The following is a 22,423-nucleotide window of genomic DNA, read 5'->3' as shown; positions in this document are numbered from 1 at the left end:
GTGTGGAAGCAATGCATTCTCCGGACTCAAATGGGTGCATACATTAATGGGTAACCATAGTCTTCTGAATTGACTTAACCAGGTATCAAACATTTCAAAATACAGTGTACTGGATATACACTCGTATATAGATTATGTTCATTCTTTTTTTTTAATATTTATTTATTTTTGAGACAGGAAGAGACAGCATGAATGGGGGAGGGTTAGAGAGAGAGGGAGACACAGAATCTGAAACAGGCTCCAGGCTCTGGGCTGTCAGCACAGAGCCTGACGCGGGGCTCGAACTCACGTACCGCGAGATCATGACCTGAGCCGAAGTCGGACGCTTAACCGACTGAGCCACCCAGGCACCCCGATTATGTTCATTCTTTATTCAATCAGGAACGATGGTTCCTAGGCACTAAGTGCCTGGTAGGATTTTTTATTATATTAAATTTTCATCAAAAGATAAATAATCAATAAAGGCAACAGGTATACTAGAACCCTTAGAAACATTCCTGGTTTTTGTGTGTAACGTGCAGAACCAACCAGGGCCCCCACAGGACAAGCCAGCAGGGCTCTGTTGGGTTCGGTGGTCTCAGTGCCAGTTTGGGGAGTACAGGAGTCAGTAATTTCCAACATATGGAAACTGATAGCACTGTTTTTCAACGGACTTTTTGCCTTGGAATGAGTGAATTAGTTAACTGCAAGTATATTTGGGGAGAAAGATTCAAAATGGAAAAAGTAAATTCTTGACCCCTTAAGTTCTCACATCATATTTTTTTTAAAAAATTCCAATTCCTTGATAAATTAGCATTTAAAATCACTAGTAGTTTCAGAAAACTTAAATTATAGCAACATCATTCATCTCTACTGTCGGCCAGACAAGACTTCTTCCCCCCACCTGGCCAGTGCAAATGGCAATGGTTATTTTTCCGTGCCATGTTAAAACTAAAAGTTAATCAATAGAGATTAGTTCTCCACAGTTGGGCAACATCATGAACACTAAAGATAACTCTTGACAACAACCCACACAAGATTTTTTGTTTGTTTTTTAAAGACTCTGAGTCTAGGATCTACGGAATCCACCTAGCCAAAGTAAATTCTTATCTTCCATCATGGTAGCTCAACATTATTCCAGAAGAATGTTTCCTGTGTACTGAAATGTATAAGACACTGGGTAAGGCATAAGAACTCACTTCATCACTTGATAATTTAAATGTTAAAAATACTAATTCAAGAAAAATATCAAGAAATGAGAATTCTACTTTATAAAATCAAAGATTAGCAGCAATACTCTGGTCAGGTAAAAAAAAAAGTAACTCTTTTAATAACAACAACTTAGCACAGCAAACCATATAATAAAGCTCAACACTACAAAAATATAACAGTGGGTACTAAGCTGGAAATTTGGAGACCTGAGTCCACTAAATATCTGGTGACATTAGCTAAATCCTTAAGGTTCTCTAAATTTCAGCTTTCTTATAATGAAATGGAAGGAGGAGAGAAGACTGGATTATATCACCTTTAATGTCTCTATTTTAAAACCCCAACATTTCAAAACTTACCTGTTGTAGAGTCCACTGTTATTCTGTAACCCACAATTGGATCAGCTGGTTTTGCCCATGACATATGAACAGTATTTTCATCTTTTATTTTAAAATTCAAGTCTGAAGGTGGGTCAACTGCAAAAGAGAGAGTTGATATCAATTACATTTTCCAATGTCACAAATGGTCAACTTAATCAATAAAGAATTGTGTCGAGCAAAGCTTACTAAAATTGTCTTTGCATAAATTTGTTTCCAACAAATATAGAAGATATCTTGTTGGATAAGAATAAAATTAAAAGCTGACAAGATATGACAAAACATCAGAGAGTATACATATTACAGAAGACAGCACAAAACACTTTTGATTCTTGAGTTGCTAGGTCATCCAAGAATGGCCAGCAAAATCAAGCAAAATAGAAACATATCTGGATACAAGTACATACAAGTACAATGAAATCACATATAATAACCACATATGCAAACAATTCACATAACAATTAAAGGAATCTAATACATGCTGAGTGCATTTTGAATAAGCATGCCAAATCACAACCTGCTTGTAACCATAGAAGTTAATTTAGAACAGTGACATAGTACTTTTTTTCCATAATGTGGAAAAGAATCAATGATGTTTTTTGTTCATTCTCTGCATCATTGTCTTGTTATTAATTTTTGTTGATACATCTTAATCTGTGCAGAGATGAAATATGTATTTTAATGAAAGGGAGAGATCATGGGAAATTTAGCACTGTTACGTTGCACAAGGAAATATACATTTAAATGTATATTCATGTTCTCATAGACAAGTAATCAAAAGTAGTAATAGGGATGTTAATAATGTTTAAATGTATAAAAAGTAATATACAGACGTCTATAAAACTAATATTCTGCCTGTTTACACCACTACGCTGTATGTTTGCAAGGTGTAAACCAACACTGTTATTTTCCTTTGCAGCAGGTATACTCCATACTAGAAGTGGCATTTTAGGTTAAAATGCCAGTATGGTCCTTTACAAAACAATGGTTAATCATGAAAAGACAACATCAATGTATACTTATGGACATTTATTTATAGAACTTAAAGAAAACAGTGAAGAAGGATCAGCAATCTGAAGACATGACTGTGCATAAAAACTTGGAGAAGTCAATGACAGGAATAATTGAAAAGTACAGAAAGAAATAGTTTACATACAGAACTATATAGCTTCATGCATGTGTCAATGAAATGTTGACTTGCTTTTAGTTTCCCACAATAAACGAAAGCCTCCATGTACAATAGTCATTACACAAAGACGTTTCAGAAATATTTTATAATGATATTCTCTCTGCCATGTTCATGCCTCATCATGCAGCATTGTACTGACTCACTGTCAGTGCATGGTCAATGCATTATAAATTACTACTCTTGAGGGAGGTCAACAAAGTAAGATGACTTTCAGCCATACTCTTCTTAAAGTGTTTAAGTCTGAAAGTATTCCTTGTGAGTCAGAATTTTTGCATCTGTTTTGAAGGATTACAATCTCCTTTTAGGTTTTCATAGAGGTCAATTGAAATACAGTAGTAGCTTTGAGACATGAGTCATAGAATTTAACTGGGGTTAGGGATTTATGTAATATTAAAAGCACATTTTAATGGAAATAAAACAAAATAAGCAAACATTTGCTTTAATGAACTGCTGCTTCCAACTGTAGGTGATGGCTTTTTATTTTTATTGGATACTCTAGCAATGGAATAAATGTTATTTTCTTACTATCCATACACAGGCAGTGAGATTAGACTATTAATCTACATGCACGGTTTAATTATTCAACATTCTGCTGTCTGTAATCATACTGCAAGGTTTAGCTGTAGTCATCGCTTAGTATAACAAGCATGCAACAAATGTTAATACAACAAGAGGTATTAAGAATATCATTATAAAATATTGTTCCAGTAGCAATGGCTCAGGACAAATTTAATGCAAAGGCAGACGCAACTGGCCTGAGCATGCTTTTAAAAAAAAATCAGTACATGGAAAAACAGTACCACCAACCTTGCAGGGAAATTGACCTGAAGCAGCAGACATTAGGTTAAGACTGCTGAAGGGCAGCAGCGGCCCACCTTGTTGATTTCCAAATGACCAGGATTCCAGAAAAACTGAAAAATTGACTGTTGGGAAAAGTCTTTAACATTTCAGAGGTTTTTAAGGTGTTCATAGAAACTCAGATGTGGTACTTGGGAATCGAAAGAATGGCTGGCTAGCATGTGTACGACAGAGAGCCCACTCCACTCTTCTTCCTGCCACTTTTATCACACGTGAAACCTTTCAGCCTTGCCAGTCCATTTATACGTTTTTGTTTGTTTGTTTGTTTGTTTGTTTGTTTTGCAAAAAAAAGATAATAAAGCAGATGTGAGTATGGACCCACGTCAACTTGAATCAATGCAAAATGTATTTTCATTAATTTTGAAAATCTTTTATTTTGTACAAAAATAATTCACAACTGTCATTGCATTGTCACAAGCAGTGTCTATGTTCCCTAAAACAATGGAATGTTCCAGATGCTGGAATATTTCAGATATGAGCTACCTACATAGGGATTATGATGACAAAGAGTCATAGTTGCATACAATGAGAATCTGAACCAAGAGAAATAGAACTTAAATTATAAATAAATAATATAGCAATCAGATATATATTCAAAAAACCTGAACACTGATAATGAAAAGACTAAAATTTTAGGTATCCATGACTCTAGTAGTGTAATTTCCCATTTATGAATAATGTTTTCTGTTATCAATAAGCTGTGCTATGCAAACTGCATCCTGGTGATATTCTGGTTTCATGAATTGGCAGGATTTAGGACTTTTTAGGAATGATAATAATAGCTAGCATTCTCTGAGTGTCTGCTATGCAATAGGTAGAGTACAAGTCACTTTATACGTTGTCTCTTTTTTTCTCCTGATAACAATCCAGCATAACGTGTCCTGTTAGCCCTGTTTCACAGATGAGTCAGTGAAATTTAGAGAGGTGAACACAACTAAAAAGCAGCAAACCTTTAATCCCATAGTCTGACTCCAGAGCACACAACTCTCTACAATACTGGGTTGAATGTAAAGATTAAGAAATATTTGAGTGAACGACTAATTTTAGAAAGCAATATTTGTACACAGGTGCTTATTAACATATATACCTCTACATTTTTCAATCTATAAAAAAGCATTATTTGATGCCTGCTCAATAATAAATTTGTGGTATTCAGATATTTCCAATTCAGATATAGATAGAATTTGACAAATTAATTTTACACACTTTGTTTAAAACTAAAGAATCTAGCTTAACATATAATTTAAAAAACTTTTCATTATGGCAACCAAAAGGAAGATAGGTCCGAGAGTTTACCAACTCTACAGAGATTAATGGATGGATGGAAAGATGGACAGGTAGGAGGAGAGAGTCTAGTAAGTTTTGCTAACACATAAAATATGTTAAAGATAAAGCAGAATTCGACAACATACTACTAAAATACCATCTTGACGAACTAGTAAGATTTTTAGTCTGGTCTTTGTGATAACAACACTGAAAAGGATACTGCCCTAATGGCAAAAACCTTTAGAAGTATGCCAAGAGTGGTTTTACTCTATGCAATTGGCATTAATTTATATCTTCCATCCAAGGCTAGTATAAGTTTAATGATCTTTGCCATGATATATTCATTTTATTTGTGTTTGTAAGATACCAAAAATAAACAGTTGAAAAGTTAGTATTTCAAACAAGTGATGGATTATTCCTTACACATTACAGAATATGTTCCTTCCTTTAACTGGGTTGACCAGTTTTTAAGCAAGAGAGAACAGTGTAGGCAAACCGGCACTAAATCAGGAGAAAATCTGTGTCTCATCTATACCTTATCTCGAAGTAACCACATTAGTTGACTGAGCTTCTCAGCCTATCTTCCTCATTTGGAAAATGAGAGAATTAGAATAGATGATTAGAAAGTTCCTCTGTAGGGGCGCCTGGGTGGCGCAGTCGGTTAAGCGTCCGACTTCAGCCAGGTCACGATCTCGCGGTCCGTGAGTTCAAGCCCCGCGTCGGGCTCTGGGCTGATGGCTCAGAGCCTGGAGCCTGTTTCCGATTCTGTGTCTCCCTCTCTCTCTGCCCCTCCCCCCGTTCATGCTCTGTCTCTCTCTGTCCCAAAAATAAATAAACGTTGAAAAAAAAAATTTAAAAAAAAAAAAAAAAAAAGAAAGTTCCTCTGTAGTCCAAAGTGTCTGTTTTATGACACGGGATTATCAGATAAACATAGACATACAATTATATGTATATATATATAGCCTCAATTAGCCTCTTAACCTAGACACAAGACAGTTAAAGCTTATGGCCTCAACTCACTGCTAAATTGATAATATCCAGGTACTCCTCATAAATTATAAATATAAATCAAACTTACTAAAATTAAAACCCTGTTTTTCACAAGATGTGTTCATCTTGAATTCTAGATTAATGAGAATCTCATTCTCATTAATTCTAATTAATTCTAATTAATTCTAATTCTCATTAACCTTTAAATGTGAAATGTTAAATTTTCTAAATGGCAATTAATATACCATATGATACATGAACCAAAAATGATTCGTACATTATAGGTCATACAGAACACTGGCCACTATTAAAAAAAAAAAAAAAAGAAGATGCAAAAAGTATGTGCCAAACTTTTTAATTAATATGAAAAAGAGCACTGTTTTCAACGTATAAAAAATTAAGTAAGTAGAAATTGGTTGAAAAATAGTATGACTACAACAGTTCAAAGGGAAAGAAAAGCAATTATGGGCATTTCATAACTAAGATCAAAATGACAAAGCAGGAAATGGGGAGGTCAGTTGAAATTTTGAAACGTGCCCCAATATTTCCAAGAAATTCTCTTTCCAGCCATCATTCCCAGAAGGGTCTTGGCCACAAATTCTGTTAGCTCTTCACAGGCTCGATGGGACCACTTAGTTGGTAGTTAGCACCAAGCTGTGCTGTCCAACACAGGAGCCGTATGCATCCAGCCACATGTGGCTATCAAGCACTTGAAACATGCCCAGTTCAAAATGAAATGCACTGCAAGTGTAAAATGCACAGCCAATTTCAAAGACTTAGCACAAAATTGTAAAATATCTCACTAATAATCTTTAAATTGATTACATGTTAAAGTGATAATAGTGTGGATATATTAAGTTAAATATACTATAAGAAGTAGTTTCTCATGTTTCTTTTTCCTATTTTAGTGTGACAACCAGAAACTTTAAGTTACACATGTGGCTTGCATATGTGGCTTATAATATATTTCTATCTGACAGTACCAAATTAGAGAATAAGGCACAAAAAATGAATCCCATTAAAATATAATTACTAAATGCTGACCTAAGGAGTTGGGAGACAAGAAAGACACAGCTTAAGAAAGCAAAGGAAAGAGCTGCACCAAATTGAAAAGATAAAATGTGAGAAATATGGAAATCATCAGTAATGTAGATAGTAAAATGTTCTCCCTTTTGTTGTTGAGTACAGTTGACACACAATGTTAAAACGTTCTTTTTCACTGCACTTTGCTAACCAGCCATTATCCAATTGAGAATTGATTTTTTCCACTTACATCATTTCCAACTTAATTCTTTTCCTAAAAATTCTCAAATCTTTCTGATTTTCAAATAACTATTTTCTTAATGAGCAATAAATAGGCCACTTGAGTGAATTATCTAAAAATATCTTTAGTAGGGCTTCCAGAAGTTCCTCAAATAAAATTCCTTCCTAACAACGACATAGAAAGGAACATTAAAGGCAACCTCATCCGCGTACTACTTCACAGAAGCCACTCTGAAAAGCCTCTACATTGACACAGCATCAGTTAGATAAGAAGAACAGCAAGTTTCTGTCACTTTTCTAAGCAGGCCATCCATTTTGGAGCCTCTTTGTTTTCCTTAATCTTAATTTTTTTATACCTGCAGTCTTGAAGTCGAAAACCAAACACAATAGAAAGTTATTGAAAATGTCAGTGTTGTCAAGAAACAGCTCTACTTTCCCACAACCTCTAAAAAAGCACAACCCACTCTCAAACCCCCACAGCTGCCCCCATGCATGTCTTTTCTCCCTTAACCCCATCAGGGGGCATTTTTTATTGAAAAAAAAAAAAAGATGTCTGTTATGGTATTACCCGATTTATCTTGCAGAGCAATAACTCTAGTTTGTCAGGTCTTGAATCATACTTGAGGGAACACAGAAGCTCTCATTGGGTTAATATAGAGAAATAACTTTTTCAATAAATACTGAGAAATTAGGGCATCAAGGGCACACAACAAAAAAGAATAAACTGAGGTTGAAATAAGCAAAGGTCCTTCATTTTCCACAAAGCAGGGCCACACGGAGCTGTTGTGACAGACCTTGGGGCCACGACACCCATCTCCCAGCCCCTGACAGACTCTGCTCAGGTCTGATGCTAGAGGGAAGAAGGGAGGGACCGAAGCTGGGCTCCTCGGGCTCCCACTTGCTTCCTGGGTTGGAAACCTTGGCACAGATCCAAGCTAACTGCGCGGGGCTGGGCCTGAGCCACGTTCCTCCAGAAAACCAAACAGGGACAGCAGTCACCCTGGGCCACGCCAACACATCCTGGGTCCGGATCTCGGCTTGCCACCCATCCCCTAGGCGGTGTGTGGCTGCCACCTCACTTTGCCTGCACCGTCAGCCTAACGACTGCGCTCCCCACAAAACACACAGAGACGCAGAGCCGGCACTGTTGGAGTCTTTTATTTCATGCTGTCACCGAGGTCGCAGCCCGGAGCCAGGTGGTAAACAGCCACGCGAGTAAGCGTGCCCGCGCTCCGGGGCTCCTGGGTACCACCAGGAGTCATCCTGTTCGTAGAGCTGGGTGCAGCTGTCGCCCCCTCCCGGACGGCCGGTCCTCTCGGAAGGCAGCACTGTAGGTGGCAGTGTGGACAGCACACCGCAGGGACAAGCGCAAGGAGACCACACAGCACTGTACGGAATGGATTAAACAGAATACGAAAGAGCTGGACCTGAGAGCCAGAAAATGGACAGACCTCAGGAGAAGGGGGCGTTTCTCTTAGAGGAGAGAAACCCCCGGAGAAAACACTAAGTACAGAAAAAAAACAGAGCAAGCAATAGTGGCAAGATTGATTTGTTTTTTTTCCTTTCTAGAATTCTGCATTGTCACTGACAGAAGGGGGAGGAAGAGCATTTTACCTTCTGCCTCAATGGAAGACAGCAGCAGGGCCGCGCCCAGGGCGGCAAGCGCTGGGGGAAGCCTGGTCCGCATGCTCGGCCTCCGAGTTCACAGCCGCATGAAGGGATCTGCGGGAGGAAGCAGTGACCGTATCAGAACCGGGTCCGGGCAGGCCCGGAACCAGGTTAGAACTGGAGCCTGGACCTGGGCCAGGACCCGACCAGATCTGCCTTAATAACCCGCAGGGCCCAGCCTCGAATATAATGGGCCTATTGTGGAGCAGTGTAAGTCAAGTTCATCTACTACAGTTTAATCATGGCACTAAGAGGGATTTCAAGTTTAAAGAGGGTCCTGTTTTCCTGGAGGTTGGTCCTGCTTAGCATCCCCGGGTGACGGCCTTACCAGGCCCCACATGACTTCATCCTGCCTTGGTGATGGCTAATTCAGAGGTCATTTTATCCCTGACTCAACTAAATGTCTCTTCCAGCTGGGGATTTTATTTGGCCTGCAGCTTTTTCCTAGCTGCTGAACTCTTTAGGTAACTGTACTTTAGTGGTCTCAAGGTAATTTGGAAAAGTATAATAAACCTCTTTTACTCTCTTTTTTTCTTCATTTTGTTCTGCCTACCAATATGCAGCTCTTTAAGGTCTGAAATGGATTATACAGAAATATGTAAGGCCCAACTGAAACCTGACCCTACTGCTAGCTGTGTTCTCTTCACATCTGATAAATCCTTTACCCAAAATGAGGAGATAACAATTCTAAGATATATAATTTTAAAAAACAGGCAATAGAAGAGACAAAACACTCTCATCTGTTTTCCCAAGAGATTTTTAATAAAAATTCCCAATAATAATTAATATTTTCATTTAACTGTCCACTTAATCCAGAAGATTACGAGAACATATCCTCCACAGGAGAATACATTCTATTCTGATTTTTCCTGATTCTGTAACTAGGTTATTAATTTCTTAAACACAAAGAGTCTTATTCATCTTTCCTGATTCCCAGCACATAGTAGGTGCTTAACTATGTTGGCAGAAGGGAATCTTCTAAAATATTCTAAGGTCCAATCCACAGACAAAAGCTACTAGCAATGAGCTGAATTGGGAAGTTGCCAGAGGCAAGACATAAAAAAGAGAGTTGACTGGGAAGTACATAAGTTATTGTAAGGCAACAGGCAAGGCTGCTTGAAAAACGAAGTCCTGCTTGGGAATCCAAAAATGAGCCAAAGGTCAAGCCCTCTTTGAGAAAAGAAACTGACAAGCTCCAACCATGCCCTTCCAAATTATTGGCACAATGTATTAGGGCATCTTTCCTCGGCCTGAGTGTAAATTGCGTTTTAAATGTCTGATGAGCAGGCGTGCCAAATTGCCCAGAGCTCCTTTTTATGAGGCCAAGATTAAAATGTTGGCGCTGCTCAGAAGATTCAAGGACTCCAGCAATTTCTTTCTCCCTAATTAACAGCTGTTTGACATTTCTAACCCTCTTCAACCATCAGTGAAAAGCAGGAGGTGAGGCTAGCCCATTGTTCCCATCAGCTGGCCTTAACTTTGCTACAATAATTTCCAATTCAGTTGGCAGTCGTGCTCGCGAAGAGTTAAAGGCTGACTGACAATCCAACCATCAAAAAGCTGCGTTCAGACTTTTTTTTTTTAATTCCTGAACTCTTCACACACACACAAAAAACCCTTGAGAAGTGGAAGCGCTTTTGTCTGGGTCGAGAGCGCCACCTATTGGCTGCCTGACTCAGCGGCAAGAATGAATCACGTCGCGTCGGGATATCGGAACGTACAGTCAGTTCTACCAGCCCGCCAGGCATTCCGTCCATATGTTTTAAAAAAAAAAAGTTTTCTCTCCTTTTAGCCAAAACATTTACGTGAACGCTAAGGTCGGTGCTTCATTGAGCGTTCTCAGACGTAAATGTCTGAAAGCGGCCGCCCCTACGTGTCCGCAAGGATTCCCTCACTTCACCCTCATGAATGAAAATGAGCCAGTTGCGGAGGAGCGGGTGCGGGGAGAGGGGAGGGGGAGGGGGTAGGTCTTAAGAAACTGGTCTCCTTCCACCCACTGCCCCCCCTCCCACCCTCCTGGAAAAGACCAATTCTTTAACTCCTGAGTGCAGTTAAAAAAGAAAATTACACCTCCCCTCACCCACGGGGTTCCTCCAGATCCGTGCGCGTCACCTACCTCCTCTTTGACCCACTGCGACCTTGACATTAGTTAGCCAAGGGCGAGTTTAGCGCTCCTTTCCTTTCTTCCTCCATCCTTCCCCAGTACTCCTGCATACTTTAGGTTACGTAGTCCACGCTGCGGCGGGAGGGGGACAGAAAGGGGGTCCTGGAACGCCCCGAAAGGGTCACCCGAAGGTGCCCAAGGACCCTCGATTTGGGATACCTCTTTTGCTCCCTGTCGTCGCGTCTCCGCTCCATAAATGAACCCGGCGCCCCACGCTCTCTGATCTCTATACACTATCTAGGATTTGCGATGGAAACTACTTCGAAGGTTCCACGGACCCCTCGACCAAGGCACTCGGGAAGAGGTCGGGAAGGGCGAGCTTTCTCGAGAAGTTGAGGAAGTCGGCCAAGGCTGCGTATTAACCCACCATCATCGCAGATGCTTTGAAAAGCCGAGGAGCCAAAACACTCGACGAGGAATCTGTCTCAAGATGCCACACACGCCCGCGCAGCTTCGACGAGCTGCAGAGCACTCAGCCGGCCCGCCAAAGAATTCCGCGCCGTGCGTCACTAAAATACCTTCCCAGCGGCGCGGCTGCACCACCGCACCCCGGGAAAGCTCCGACCAAGAGGCAGCGAGCGGCCGGTGGCCCCAGAACCTGGGCCGCCCTTCCTGGAAGTCGACAGCATCTATAGATGAAATCCCTCTACGAGCAGAAACGCGGAACAGGGTGCTTCACGCACACACGGCCGCCCTGCATCAACCCGTAGAAGAAGCTACAACTCTTTGTCCCGCAAAGATAAAATGAATCACAGAACCCCAGGACACCCGGCAAATCCCAGGCACTGCTCCACTCTGACCAGTCCAAACGGGTCTCGCGCGCGGTCCCTAGGGACTTAGGGCAGCGCAAGGAACGGGCTAGAAACAAGGTTCCCTAGTTATCTTTGTGAGGGACGGGGTAAGGGGAAAGGGCTAGAAGCCGGACTAACCTGGGGCGGTGGTGTCCGAGGTAGCGGCGGCGACAGCGGCTTCCCGGCGTCGTAGAAGGCTGCGCTCGTCGTGACCCTCCGCACGCCCAGGCAATTGGCGCCGCGCTCCAGGAGCACCTGGCGGCTGCCGGGAGGCGGGCAGCGGCAAGGCCACCAAGGTTGTGAAGTGTTGGAGTGTCCCGGCGGGAGCCGCAGGCGCCGCCGGACGGGCGGAGACTGCCCGGGACCGCAGCTGCCCGCGCGCGGACGCGTCTGCGACGGCTCGCCTTGGTCGAGTGGGAAGAGGCTCCGCGCCGCGGGCTACTTAATAGAGGGCTGTTCCCGGCTCTCAGTTTACTCGGTTACGAAACGCCTGAGAAGGTGGACGGCTGCCACGGGGTGATGTATGCTCCTCCGGCGGTGAAGGAGGTCTACTTTTGGGAACGTGTGCATACTTCCAGCATTCCTTCGGCGTGAGGTGGCGATCCCCGTAGTAGCAATGCCCCGCCGGGAAGGGGGGGGGGGAATGCAGGGAGGGGGGGAAGAGGGAGGAAGCGGGGAGGGGGACAGCCGCAGCCGGGTTCCCTGCCAAGGGAAGCCGCGCACTCTTCTGCTTGGGGCGGGCTGGGGAGCTCGGGTTTCCCTATCCTTGCGATTTTCTTTAATGAATTTATTTTCCTAAATTAAGAACAATGGGAGGGAGGGAAGCGACTCTTAGTTTCAGAACTGCAAGAATGTGTGACCGACCCCACCCCACCCTAGTCCCATCCCCCATCATCACCACCTACACTTCCCTCCCCCTCCGTCCTGGGTGCACTTAAAACCGATTTACAGGGTTTCCATTAACTAACTGTCTGTGCACGCGGCGCGCCTTCTGTCTTTTTCAATCTCTGAGCGGCCGATTGGAAACCCGTACAGCCGCCCTCGCGGGGCTCAGCGACGGGATGGCTTTCCCAGTCCTGTCTTACTTCGCTAATGCTTCGGGACGGAACTAAGAGGCTTAATTTGAGCCAAGACAGAGGGCAAGGGACGCAATGAAACCTTGGGGTCCTCAGCACAAGAAGCCGCTAGGGAACAAGTTGCAATCACGTTGGAAATTTGGCATCCGGACCACAGCATAACCTGGCCCCCAGCGGAGGCTTTGGACCAGAAACTCTGCCTTCCAACCCCGCGGGGTCGAGACGAATGAAAATCAATTTCCCCCAACTACCAAAGAGATGGACGCCAAATGAGAGCTGACATTCTGCCAGCATCTTCCCCTTTTTACCGCCCCCTCCCCCCAATCGGCTCCACCCCCTTGGCCTAGAGCAGGAAACCTGGCACTCAGGGTTGCCAAATTGTACTAGATGCACGGGAGGAAGCGCGGGGCTCTAACACTGTAGCATCAGAAAAACGCTCCAGGAGAGGTTCAGATTACACACGTCTGTGCCCTGGTCACAAGCTCTGCACTTTTGGCCTTTTGAAGCCCAGAGGTTAACCCTGAAAGGGTGAGCACCCCGGATGGGGGAGGGGGCCCGGAGGGGAACGCGGGAGCTATGTCTCTGGAATTGACCGCCAGCAATAGTAAAAGGGGAGGTCTTGTCGCCAATGTAAACCTCTCTTCCCTATTTGACTGACGTTTGCAGATCTGGCCTTCCCTCCAACAGGCGTGATAGCCTCTGAACTTGCCTTTAGAATGACAAGAACTTGCAGAGCGCCCCCCTCCATTCCGCCCCACTCACAGCTGCCTCCAGCTAAAGCCAGAGGAAGCCAGAGAGAAGGTTGGAGGGAAAGAATGGAGAAAAATGGGAATCTCCACCTCTGCACATTCTCTGAGTACACACGGCCCACTCGAAAACCCGCTGGGCAGCTGTCACAAAGAGCCCACACACGCGCACAGTGTCCAGGCGTTTTCCCCCTTCAAACTCTCACAACCCGGGTGTCCGGCACAAACCCCTAGGGCAGAAGCGCGTCCTGGACGTGAATGACCCGACGTGCACTACGCGGAACGGGGTCATCAGCTGAGTACCAGTGAGCTCTTATACCCAACCGGTGGAGAGCGGTCCTTCGCTCGCTGGCCAGCCCTCTACCCGCACCCTCACTCAAATTCCTTCTTACAGACGCAAGTGGGCTGGTGGCAGACACAAGGACAGAGCCAAGAGGCAGATAAGTCCCGGCAGCCGCAGGCCGGTCATCCAGTCGCGCTGCGCTGCTCGCAGCGGACACCCTGGCCCGCACAGGGACTTAGAACCGCCAGGGACGCCCCTTGGGAAACCGACACCCACTGTCTAGAAAAGGAAAGCTGCCGCCTCGCTGGCCAGCCAAGGGTGGCTGGGGTTTGCATTTCGCTCAGGTGTGTGTGTGTGTGTGTGTGTGTGTGTGTGTGTAGGCGCGCTTTTCTTTCTTTATGTACTTTTTGTTGTTTTTAATTTGTGATGGCAAAGTTGTACACCGGGGAGCAGTGTAACTCTGGTTTTACTGATTTTATTTTTTTTAATTGTTATTTAAATGTTAGTTAAATACAGTGCAATATTGGTTTCAAGAGTAGAATTCAGTGATTCATCATTTACATACAACACCCAGGGCTCATCCCAACAAGGGTCCTCCATAATACCCATCACCCATCTAGCCCATCCCTCACCCACCTCCCTCCATCAGCCCTCAGTTTGTTCTCTATTATTAATAGTCTCTTATGGTTTGTTTCTCTCTCTTAAAAGAGTTCTTCCCAGTTGATTTGGCTCAGAGCTGCAAATGCAGAGTTGAACAGTCAGTCACCTGCTGGGGAGCCAAGGGCTGCCTTTTCCAGAGGCGGGAGCACGCCCCTCCCCTCCCCCCCGCAAAAGCACTCACATTGCACTGCTCTCCAACCCAAAGTGACATCCTGGGGACCCCTGTGGCCATCCTCTCTTGCTTAAGGCATTCTCATTAACAGACTTAGATTTAATGCATTTGAAAATAGTTACTGCAAAGGTCTGTCAGTAACAAACCACTGGCCGCAAACACCCTTGGTCCCTCAGAAAAAAGAATCTCTACGAAATACTTCCAAAATAGGTTGAGAGGAAAAAGAAGGAAGGAACACTGGTTCGGGGAGTACACAGACATACATCCACAAGCTAATCCAAAAACACCCATTTTCACGAGACAGGAGTGCAACTCAAGGTTATGCAAAGAGGCACCTCGGGAGGGACTTCCAGCAAGACACCTGCACGGTTTGGCCTCTGGGGGCCCTTCTGCAAGCTAGACTCCCAGTATGGTAAGGGGACAAATCGGTAAAAAAAAAAAAAAACAAAAAAAACGTGTAAACCCTCTTCCAATCTGCCCCCTTTTGCAGAGCGTCCAGTTCTTGATGCCCCTTGGAATCCCTTAATGTTTGCAACAAATTGACATTTATCGAGTGAGGCAGAGATGGTTCAATTTATTCACTTTAGATGCTTTGTGTGTCTTTTATTCCTCAGGTTATACCCTGGGCTCACCCTTCCTCACTCTATCATCTGCTCGCCCACCTCTTCTCCCTTCGACTCCTGGGCTCCCGGAGGTTCCAGAGCTTCAGATTCCTTGTCCGACAGCGCGATCTAGCGGTGAGCACGAGCACTGGCGTCGGAGGTCAAAGTTCCAGAATGGAGAGCCAGAAGTTGAGTTGCAGGTGAGTTTTTGAAAAATGTGTCATTCATCCATCTGATTCCCAGAAATGTCTGAGAGGCGACAACATGGGAGAACAAGTGAGGAGGTGACATAAACTCTCTTTGTGTCCATTAACTAACCGCCTATAGAAATTCTTGCCCCAAGGCTGCTGCAAGGTTCTGGTCAGGGATAAACTTAAAATGTGTGAATTTCAGGAAGGAGTTCAGATTACAGGGTCGTCCCTAATTTATAAACAGGCAAAAGCAGCCTCCTCATTGATTTTCTTGGCGTTAACCTAACCAGCACTCCTGCTATAGGTGAAGGTGTTTCCACTGCAAGTTCTTGCTGATGTACCTCTAGAGGAAGGAAAGAAAAACCCAGGCTGAATGTGCACAGTTGGTCCAGTTCTTGGGGCTGTGTGTGGGCTGTACCCAGAGTGGACTTCAAGGGTCTTGGGAGAAGAAGCCCTTGGAGATAAGAGTGTGGAGAGAGGAGGTAGTATTCTGCCTACACTGATTCTCAGAGGCAGAGAGGCATTGTATCTGAACAGTCAAGAAGTCACATCAAAAACAGTGTGTCTGAATCCTCTCCTTTAGAACCCTGTGCACGAAGTCAAAATACAGTTGATGAGCACCTTCCATGTGTGTGCACAGTGACAAGCTCAGAGCAGTGGATACAGAGACAATTCAGATGAGGCCTTGCCCTCAAAACTCTGTCAAGGAACACCCAGGACACCTGAAGGGATTTCACTGGCCCACTTACATCTCTTAAGAGATTATGGCTTCAAAATGTTTTAAAATTAAAAATGAGAAGCAGTAAGCAACTACCCTCTCTGTACTAGCAAAGCTAAAGAATCCAGGGACCAAAGACATCCCTACAGGAAGGGAGAAGGGATGTATTGTGTTCCTGCCTTCTTGACTTCTTCATAAAGAACTATTCCAGAGAGGTCGCCAGGCTTGTGCACACCTCATCCAGACCTCTCACTTGCCCTGAAACGATCTCTCCCTTTCGGCGTGTGAGCAGCTGTGGAGCAGAAAACAGTAATTGCATCACATTTATCCTCCCACCCAAGGTGGCAAGTTCAACTTCTTGTGACCTCAAAAAATGTGGTTGCCTGGAAGGCTATGAAGCTTAAAACAAAAAATGTGCATCCAAATGCAACATCTTCCTAGGATGAACCATTCAGATTTGATAAAAGTCAAATGCTGATGGGAGTCGATTATTCAGTTAGCTCTGACCTCCTTGAGCAACTATGAAAGATAAAAGGAAACACATTCACTTAAGAGTTAAGAAAGCAGCCCTTTGTGACTTCATTTCTATAAGATTCAATACTGTTTCAGTCATCCTTACCACCTCGGGACTCAGAATCTATTTATTTGGTAACTATCAAAGTAGCAGCAGGTCCAGAATTCCTAATCAGAACACCGCTCTGTGTGTGGACAGTTGGTAAGTGTATACTGACATAAATTTGAAGGTTGCTGGAAAATGTGAAAAGTCATTAGGAACTCATTTTTCAGGATTTGGTCATGGCCTTCAAACTGATTACGTAGTACACTGAAATGCAGTAGTGATGAAATCATAGTCAGAAGAGGTTTTATTGGTCCCAGTTGGAGCTCCTGTGTAGGATAAGTGTAACCAGACCAAGGTTTCATTTGATAAAGCATTTTTATACACTTACTACTTCATTCAGCTACATTTAAGAAGCACAGATACCCAGGTATTCAAGGCAGACAGAATTCCAGACTTTGAAATGTTCCTAAATCCAATATGGAGTGGAATGCGCCCTCTGGTGGAAAAGAGGGAAAGGATGGCCATTATGTGAGTAGACTCCTTTAATCGTTTTGATCTGGATCATTCATTCAGCAAACATTCATGATGTTCACTAGAAACTGTGAGTAATTTTTTTGAAAAAGCAAATCAAAAGAGGTCCTGTCCATAAAAAGCATAAATGTAGTAACAAAGACCAAAGTCAAAAGACTCAAGAGAAGTCTGGAGACAGTGTATAATTGGAAACTGACAGACCAGTATAAAAAATAATTGGGGGGCGGGGGGGCATCATGATATACAGAAACAAGACAAAAGACATTGCAGGAAGCAATCAATTCAACCCACGATTCAGAACATTCTGCATAAAAAAAGCAATTTCTCCACAAACCGGTTTCTCCATAAATCAGTCTCTCCAAAACCCCATGACAAGAAAAAAGGGGGGAAAGAGTAGATTGTTATGAAAAAATATTTAAGAGCCATAGCAACCAAATAATAACAATAACAATAATAGTCGTCAAGAACTATTTTAGGATCTGAAATTGTATCCTACTTGCAAGCTAACAAGTTAACATACTGCAGATTCACAGGATGCTGGCAGAACACACGAGGAACCAGAGACAAAGGACTGTGTTACTGACAGCAATACCAGTAGCCAGAGTATCATTATTTGCCCTGGTTCTCCAGGCCCCAGTTCCCACGGGGTAATGCGAAGAAGACCCAGTGACCCTTGCAAACACAGTGGGTTGCACTGAGGGAACTGAACTGAGCTTGGGGAACCCATGTCTTTTCTAAGGGCAGTCAGCCTGCCTGACTTTTGCCCTGAAAGGAGGCATTATCTTTGTTACACTAGACAGTAAACAAACTTGCCCTTTGCTCTGGAGGGAGAAATTACCTTTGGTTCTTAGGCTGCTAGTATACAAACTCCCTGGAAACAATCCTCTAAAATAAAAGCATTTGGTGCCTCTGCAGAAACAGGAGAGATCCACTGGAGAGGTGTCTCCCAACAATAAGAATTGTTGCAAGTTTGTGCAAGGGAGAAAGCAGTGTATGCTGAAGTGGTCCCTAAAGAATTTCTGGAGGAGGAAGATTTTAAAGGACTAGCAGTTAACATTCCAAGCACAAGATTCAAAATGAGAAGTTGAAAAAAATAGCAAAGAGAAAAGAAATGTCCTGGGCAATAAATAAAGCAGAGTTGTTTCAGCAGAAACTTTGTGAACATGATGGAATAGTATTGGAGTTTGGAAGTAGCTGAGATTCTGGAATTTAATCCTTTAAATATAATCATTACTGAGCAAATAATTGACAGGGCGTATCCCAGTCATTGCGCCAAGCATTTTACATACATCAGTCCATGACATTTAATTCTTTTTTTTTTTTAATTTTTTTTTCAACGTTTATTTATTTTTGGGACAGAGAGAGACAGAGCATGAACGGGGGAGGGGCAGAGAGAGAGGGAGACACAGAATCGGAAACAGGCTCCAGGCTCCGAGCCATCAGCCCAGAGCCTGACGCGGGGCTCGAACTCACGGACCGCGAGATCGTGACCTGGCTGAAGTTGACGCGGGGCTCGAACTCACGGACCGCGAGATCGTGACCTGGCTGAAGTTGGACGCTTAACCGACTGCGCCACCCAGGCGCCCCATGACATTTAATTCTTATCTCTATGCTAGAGAGAAGGAATTGAGGCTCAGAGACGTCAGGTGATTTACCTGTTAATTTTGGAACCCAGATCTGAGCTCGGCTTTCTGATATCTAAGCTCATGGTTTTTCTGGGATATTAAAACCACAGAAGAATGATAAAAATCTTGTTGCAAAAAGCTTAATCTGACAATCAGGCTCACACTAACTTGCTAGGAAGACAGCCTACAAGCAAGGAGAAGGGGGGGGGGGCGGTGCCTGGATGACTCAGTAGGTTAAGTGTCCAACTTCAGCTCAGGCCATGATCTCAAGGTCCATGAGTTCAAGCCCCGCTTTGGGCTCTGTGCTGACAGCTCAGAGCCTGGAGCCTGCTTTGGATTCTGTGTCTCTCTCTGTCCCTCCTCCATTTGTGCTTTCTGTCTCTCTCTAAGTAAGTAAATAAACTTTAAAAAATAAATAAAAATCAAGGGAGACGGGGTGAGGGGTGGGCCAGAATCCAGGTAAGAGACTCAGAGGGTCTATCTTGTGGCCCTCACAACAGTGGCATGCAAAGAGGAAAATGACTGGTTTTAGGAAGTCATGATGGGAAAATATCTTACGATGATTGAGCAAAGTCAGATGACTGAATGACATGCCAGGGACACAGTGAGAGAGAGAGAGAGAGAGAGAGAGAGAATCCCAAGCAGGCTCTGAGCTGTCAGTGCAGAGCCCGATGCAGGGCTCGATCTCACGAACCGAACTGCGAGATCATGACCTGAGCCGAAATCAAGAATTGGTCACTTAACTATTGGAGCCACCCAGATGCCCCTCTATACAGATTTTTTAAGAGAAAGAGATGTATCCTTCCTCCCCACCCCCCCACCCCCCGAATTTTGCAAAGTGTGAAAAACTACTGAAGAGGTCACATTTGCACTGTGTGACAGGCAGTTATTCAAAGGGAAAAGGATGGCATTGTTGTTCCTTGGCTCTCCTGAAAGCTTGGTCATGGGTGGCTGAATACATAACACTGCATGTGATACAAAAAGCATCTGGGAAATGCTTAAACAATTTTCTCCATCCTCCCCCTTTCTATGCTGCCCGGGTGCTGGACTCATCAGGCTGAAAGTACATTAAATCCTCACTCAGTGTTTAAATTGAGAAAATCATTTCAAACTTTCACACATGGTCTAGTTTTTTTTTTTTTAAGTGTAGTTTTATTTATTAAATGGCTTCTTTTCTTAGATTTTTGGTTTTTTCCTGGTAGCAATAGCTTTGAACAAAACCACTAACTGCCCCCAAAATAAAAGCTTCTGTTCTCTGATGTCAGGAACACTTAAGGCCATGCTCACCACACAAGTGTAAGAAACCAAGTATTGAGGTTATGTTTTTATTAACACTCTTTTGAAATGAAGTCTTGTGCCTTCACTATTTTTATTATTACCTATGAAAATGAAGTTGAAATGTCTGGTCTTGCATTTTCTAGCAGTGCCTGATGCTCATTCCCATTTCTACACTGGAACTAAGGTGAGGATTGCAGCAAATAAATAATGGGCTTTCACAATATGGCCATTGTCTGAGCTCTGTGATTGGCTCAGTGATATTCCTCCCACTTCTGTCCTACTGGAAAGCCACCATGTGCCTTGAGGTGACCTAAGCTTAGTAGACCTAAGCTAATGGGACTCAAGCCTACCTGCACAAAATAATCACTCAGGGAGCCTGGAAAACTTCTCTACTGATGTCTGAGCACCACCCTTAGACCAGTTATATCTGTTCTCCAAGGCAAGCCTGGGCATCTCTACATTTTTGAAGCTACCTTGATAATTCTGATGGTCTGTGAGGGTTGACCCGTGCTTATCTAAGCCAAGCCCCCTTTGCTATTCAGGAAGTCTGTGCTGAGAAAAGCCGAGAACCCACCTGCCACCTGGAGGGCTAAGGGGAGCCATCTAGAACTGGCAGGTCAGGAGGACCAATCACCTGGAGAGCTGGTCCCCAAATCAGTGTGTTCCAAGGGAGTGTTTAAATTTGGGTTCGGTGTTGCCAGCCAGTTGTTAGAAAATTATTTTGAGGAAACCCCTAAACTGAATAAAGGTTGATTGGCCAGGGTCAGAGAGCTGGCAGTGGGGCAGCCAGACTCAGACCCGCCCGCACCTGCTTCCCAGGCTTCCACCGCCCCCACTCCCATGTTACACCTGGAAGGAGTCTGTTCATTGTTGTCATTGTCCTTAAAGTTTCAGTCAGAAAAAACATGGTCAAATTTCATTGCCAAAGGACACTCAAGATGCTATTTCTTGTTCTTACTAATGTTGACATTAAAATATATATCCAAAGATGAGGACAGAATTTGCTTTTATTTCTTCTAATGTAAATACTGTAATTTTTTTTTTACTGTATGTACTTTCAGTAGATGAGTTGAATACTTTTTTTAAAAGGTTTATTTATTTATGAGAGAGAGAGAGAAAGCACAAGCAGGGGAGGGACAGCGAGAGAGAGACAGAGGATCTGAAGCAGGCTCCATGCATGGAGGAGTGCTGACAGCAGTGAGCTCAATGTGGGGCTCAAACTCATGAACCATGAGATCATGACCTGAGCCGAAGTTGGACACTCAACCAACTGAGTCACCCAGATGCCCCATGAACACTTTTAGAGATAGAAATGAGATTATATGGTAGCCTCATCTATCTAATGATGATAGAAATTATCACAGAATGATAATAGAACTCTGATGTTTCTATCATTATGGAAGAAAGAGAGAAAAGGAAATGGGGGACAACTAGCTGACTCTATGACCAAAAGGGATCTTAGAAATCATGTAACCCACTGCATCATTTCACATTTACAAAACCTGAGGACCAGAGCAGTTCAGGAGCTTGCTCAATAGTATATTTCTATCATTGGTGCCAGGACTAGAACCCAGGTGCCAACTGCTTAGATTGGTCTTCTTGCCATTATTCTGGGTACTGTATTCTTGAGCATGTCATTAATTTAGCAAAACATGTTGGGACTCATTGCCTCACTACCTCAAGAATGGGGTTGGACTAGAGCAGTGGAAGCTTGCTGCCTGTCACAACATACCTGCATCTGAAATCTTTTAAAGTTAAAGCAAAACAAAATTGCCACAAATAGGTAGTGATATACGCATCTAGATGTGCCTGGCCCACCCAGCACTTACCGGTACAGCTGACAGAGCTGCTAATAAGGAGACCAGATGTCTGGGAGCAGTTGCCATGTGTTCTGAGTGAAGGTGGAAGGACAGACCCAGCACAGCAGACTTGTGTCCTACGACAGGCAGTGACTGCTTCCTTCCTGAGACCATCTTTGGGAATCCATAAGAACAGTGCCACACCCACTTTAATCTCTCATCTCCTAAAAGTGCCCACAACTGGCACTCTACTGCATCGAAAAAGTTCTGCTGCTAGCAACAGGGAACAGAAGTAACAGGGATTAAAACACTCATGGAAGTCAGGAGGTAGGCAATCCACATCTGAGATGGTGGACTTGTTCCATGAAGTCCACCGAAGCCCAGGCTTCTATCATCTTATCAGTCACAGATGAGGCTTCTGTTTCAAGA

The 22,423-nt window shown here is 43.6% G+C and overlaps 1 protein-coding gene across 1 annotated transcript in view; it reads right to left on the bottom strand.

Annotated features, from left to right (window-relative positions):
* The window catches only part of COL12A1 (collagen type XII alpha 1 chain), a 112,944-nt gene extending 104,126 nt beyond the window's left edge, over nt 1-8,818 (bottom strand). The window contains exons 1-2 of the mRNA XM_047102604.1: nt 8,746-8,818; nt 1,548-1,664 (exon numbers count right to left, since the gene is read on the bottom strand). Coding sequence (XP_046958560.1) covers nt 1,548-1,664; nt 8,746-8,818 — 190 coding nt within the window. The remainder of the gene's footprint in view (nt 1-1,547; nt 1,665-8,745) is intronic.
* Nucleotides 8,819-22,423: the final 13,605 nt, after the last annotated feature.

This window comes from Lynx rufus, unplaced genomic scaffold (genome assembly GCF_022079265.1).
Source record: "Lynx rufus isolate CCGP_SWC_20201006 ecotype Redwood Valley unplaced genomic scaffold, mLynRuf1.p SCAF_6, whole genome shotgun sequence".
NCBI classification, from domain to species: Eukaryota; Metazoa; Chordata; class Mammalia; order Carnivora; family Felidae; genus Lynx; species Lynx rufus.
This window is presented reverse-complemented; position numbering and strand designations above follow the sequence as displayed.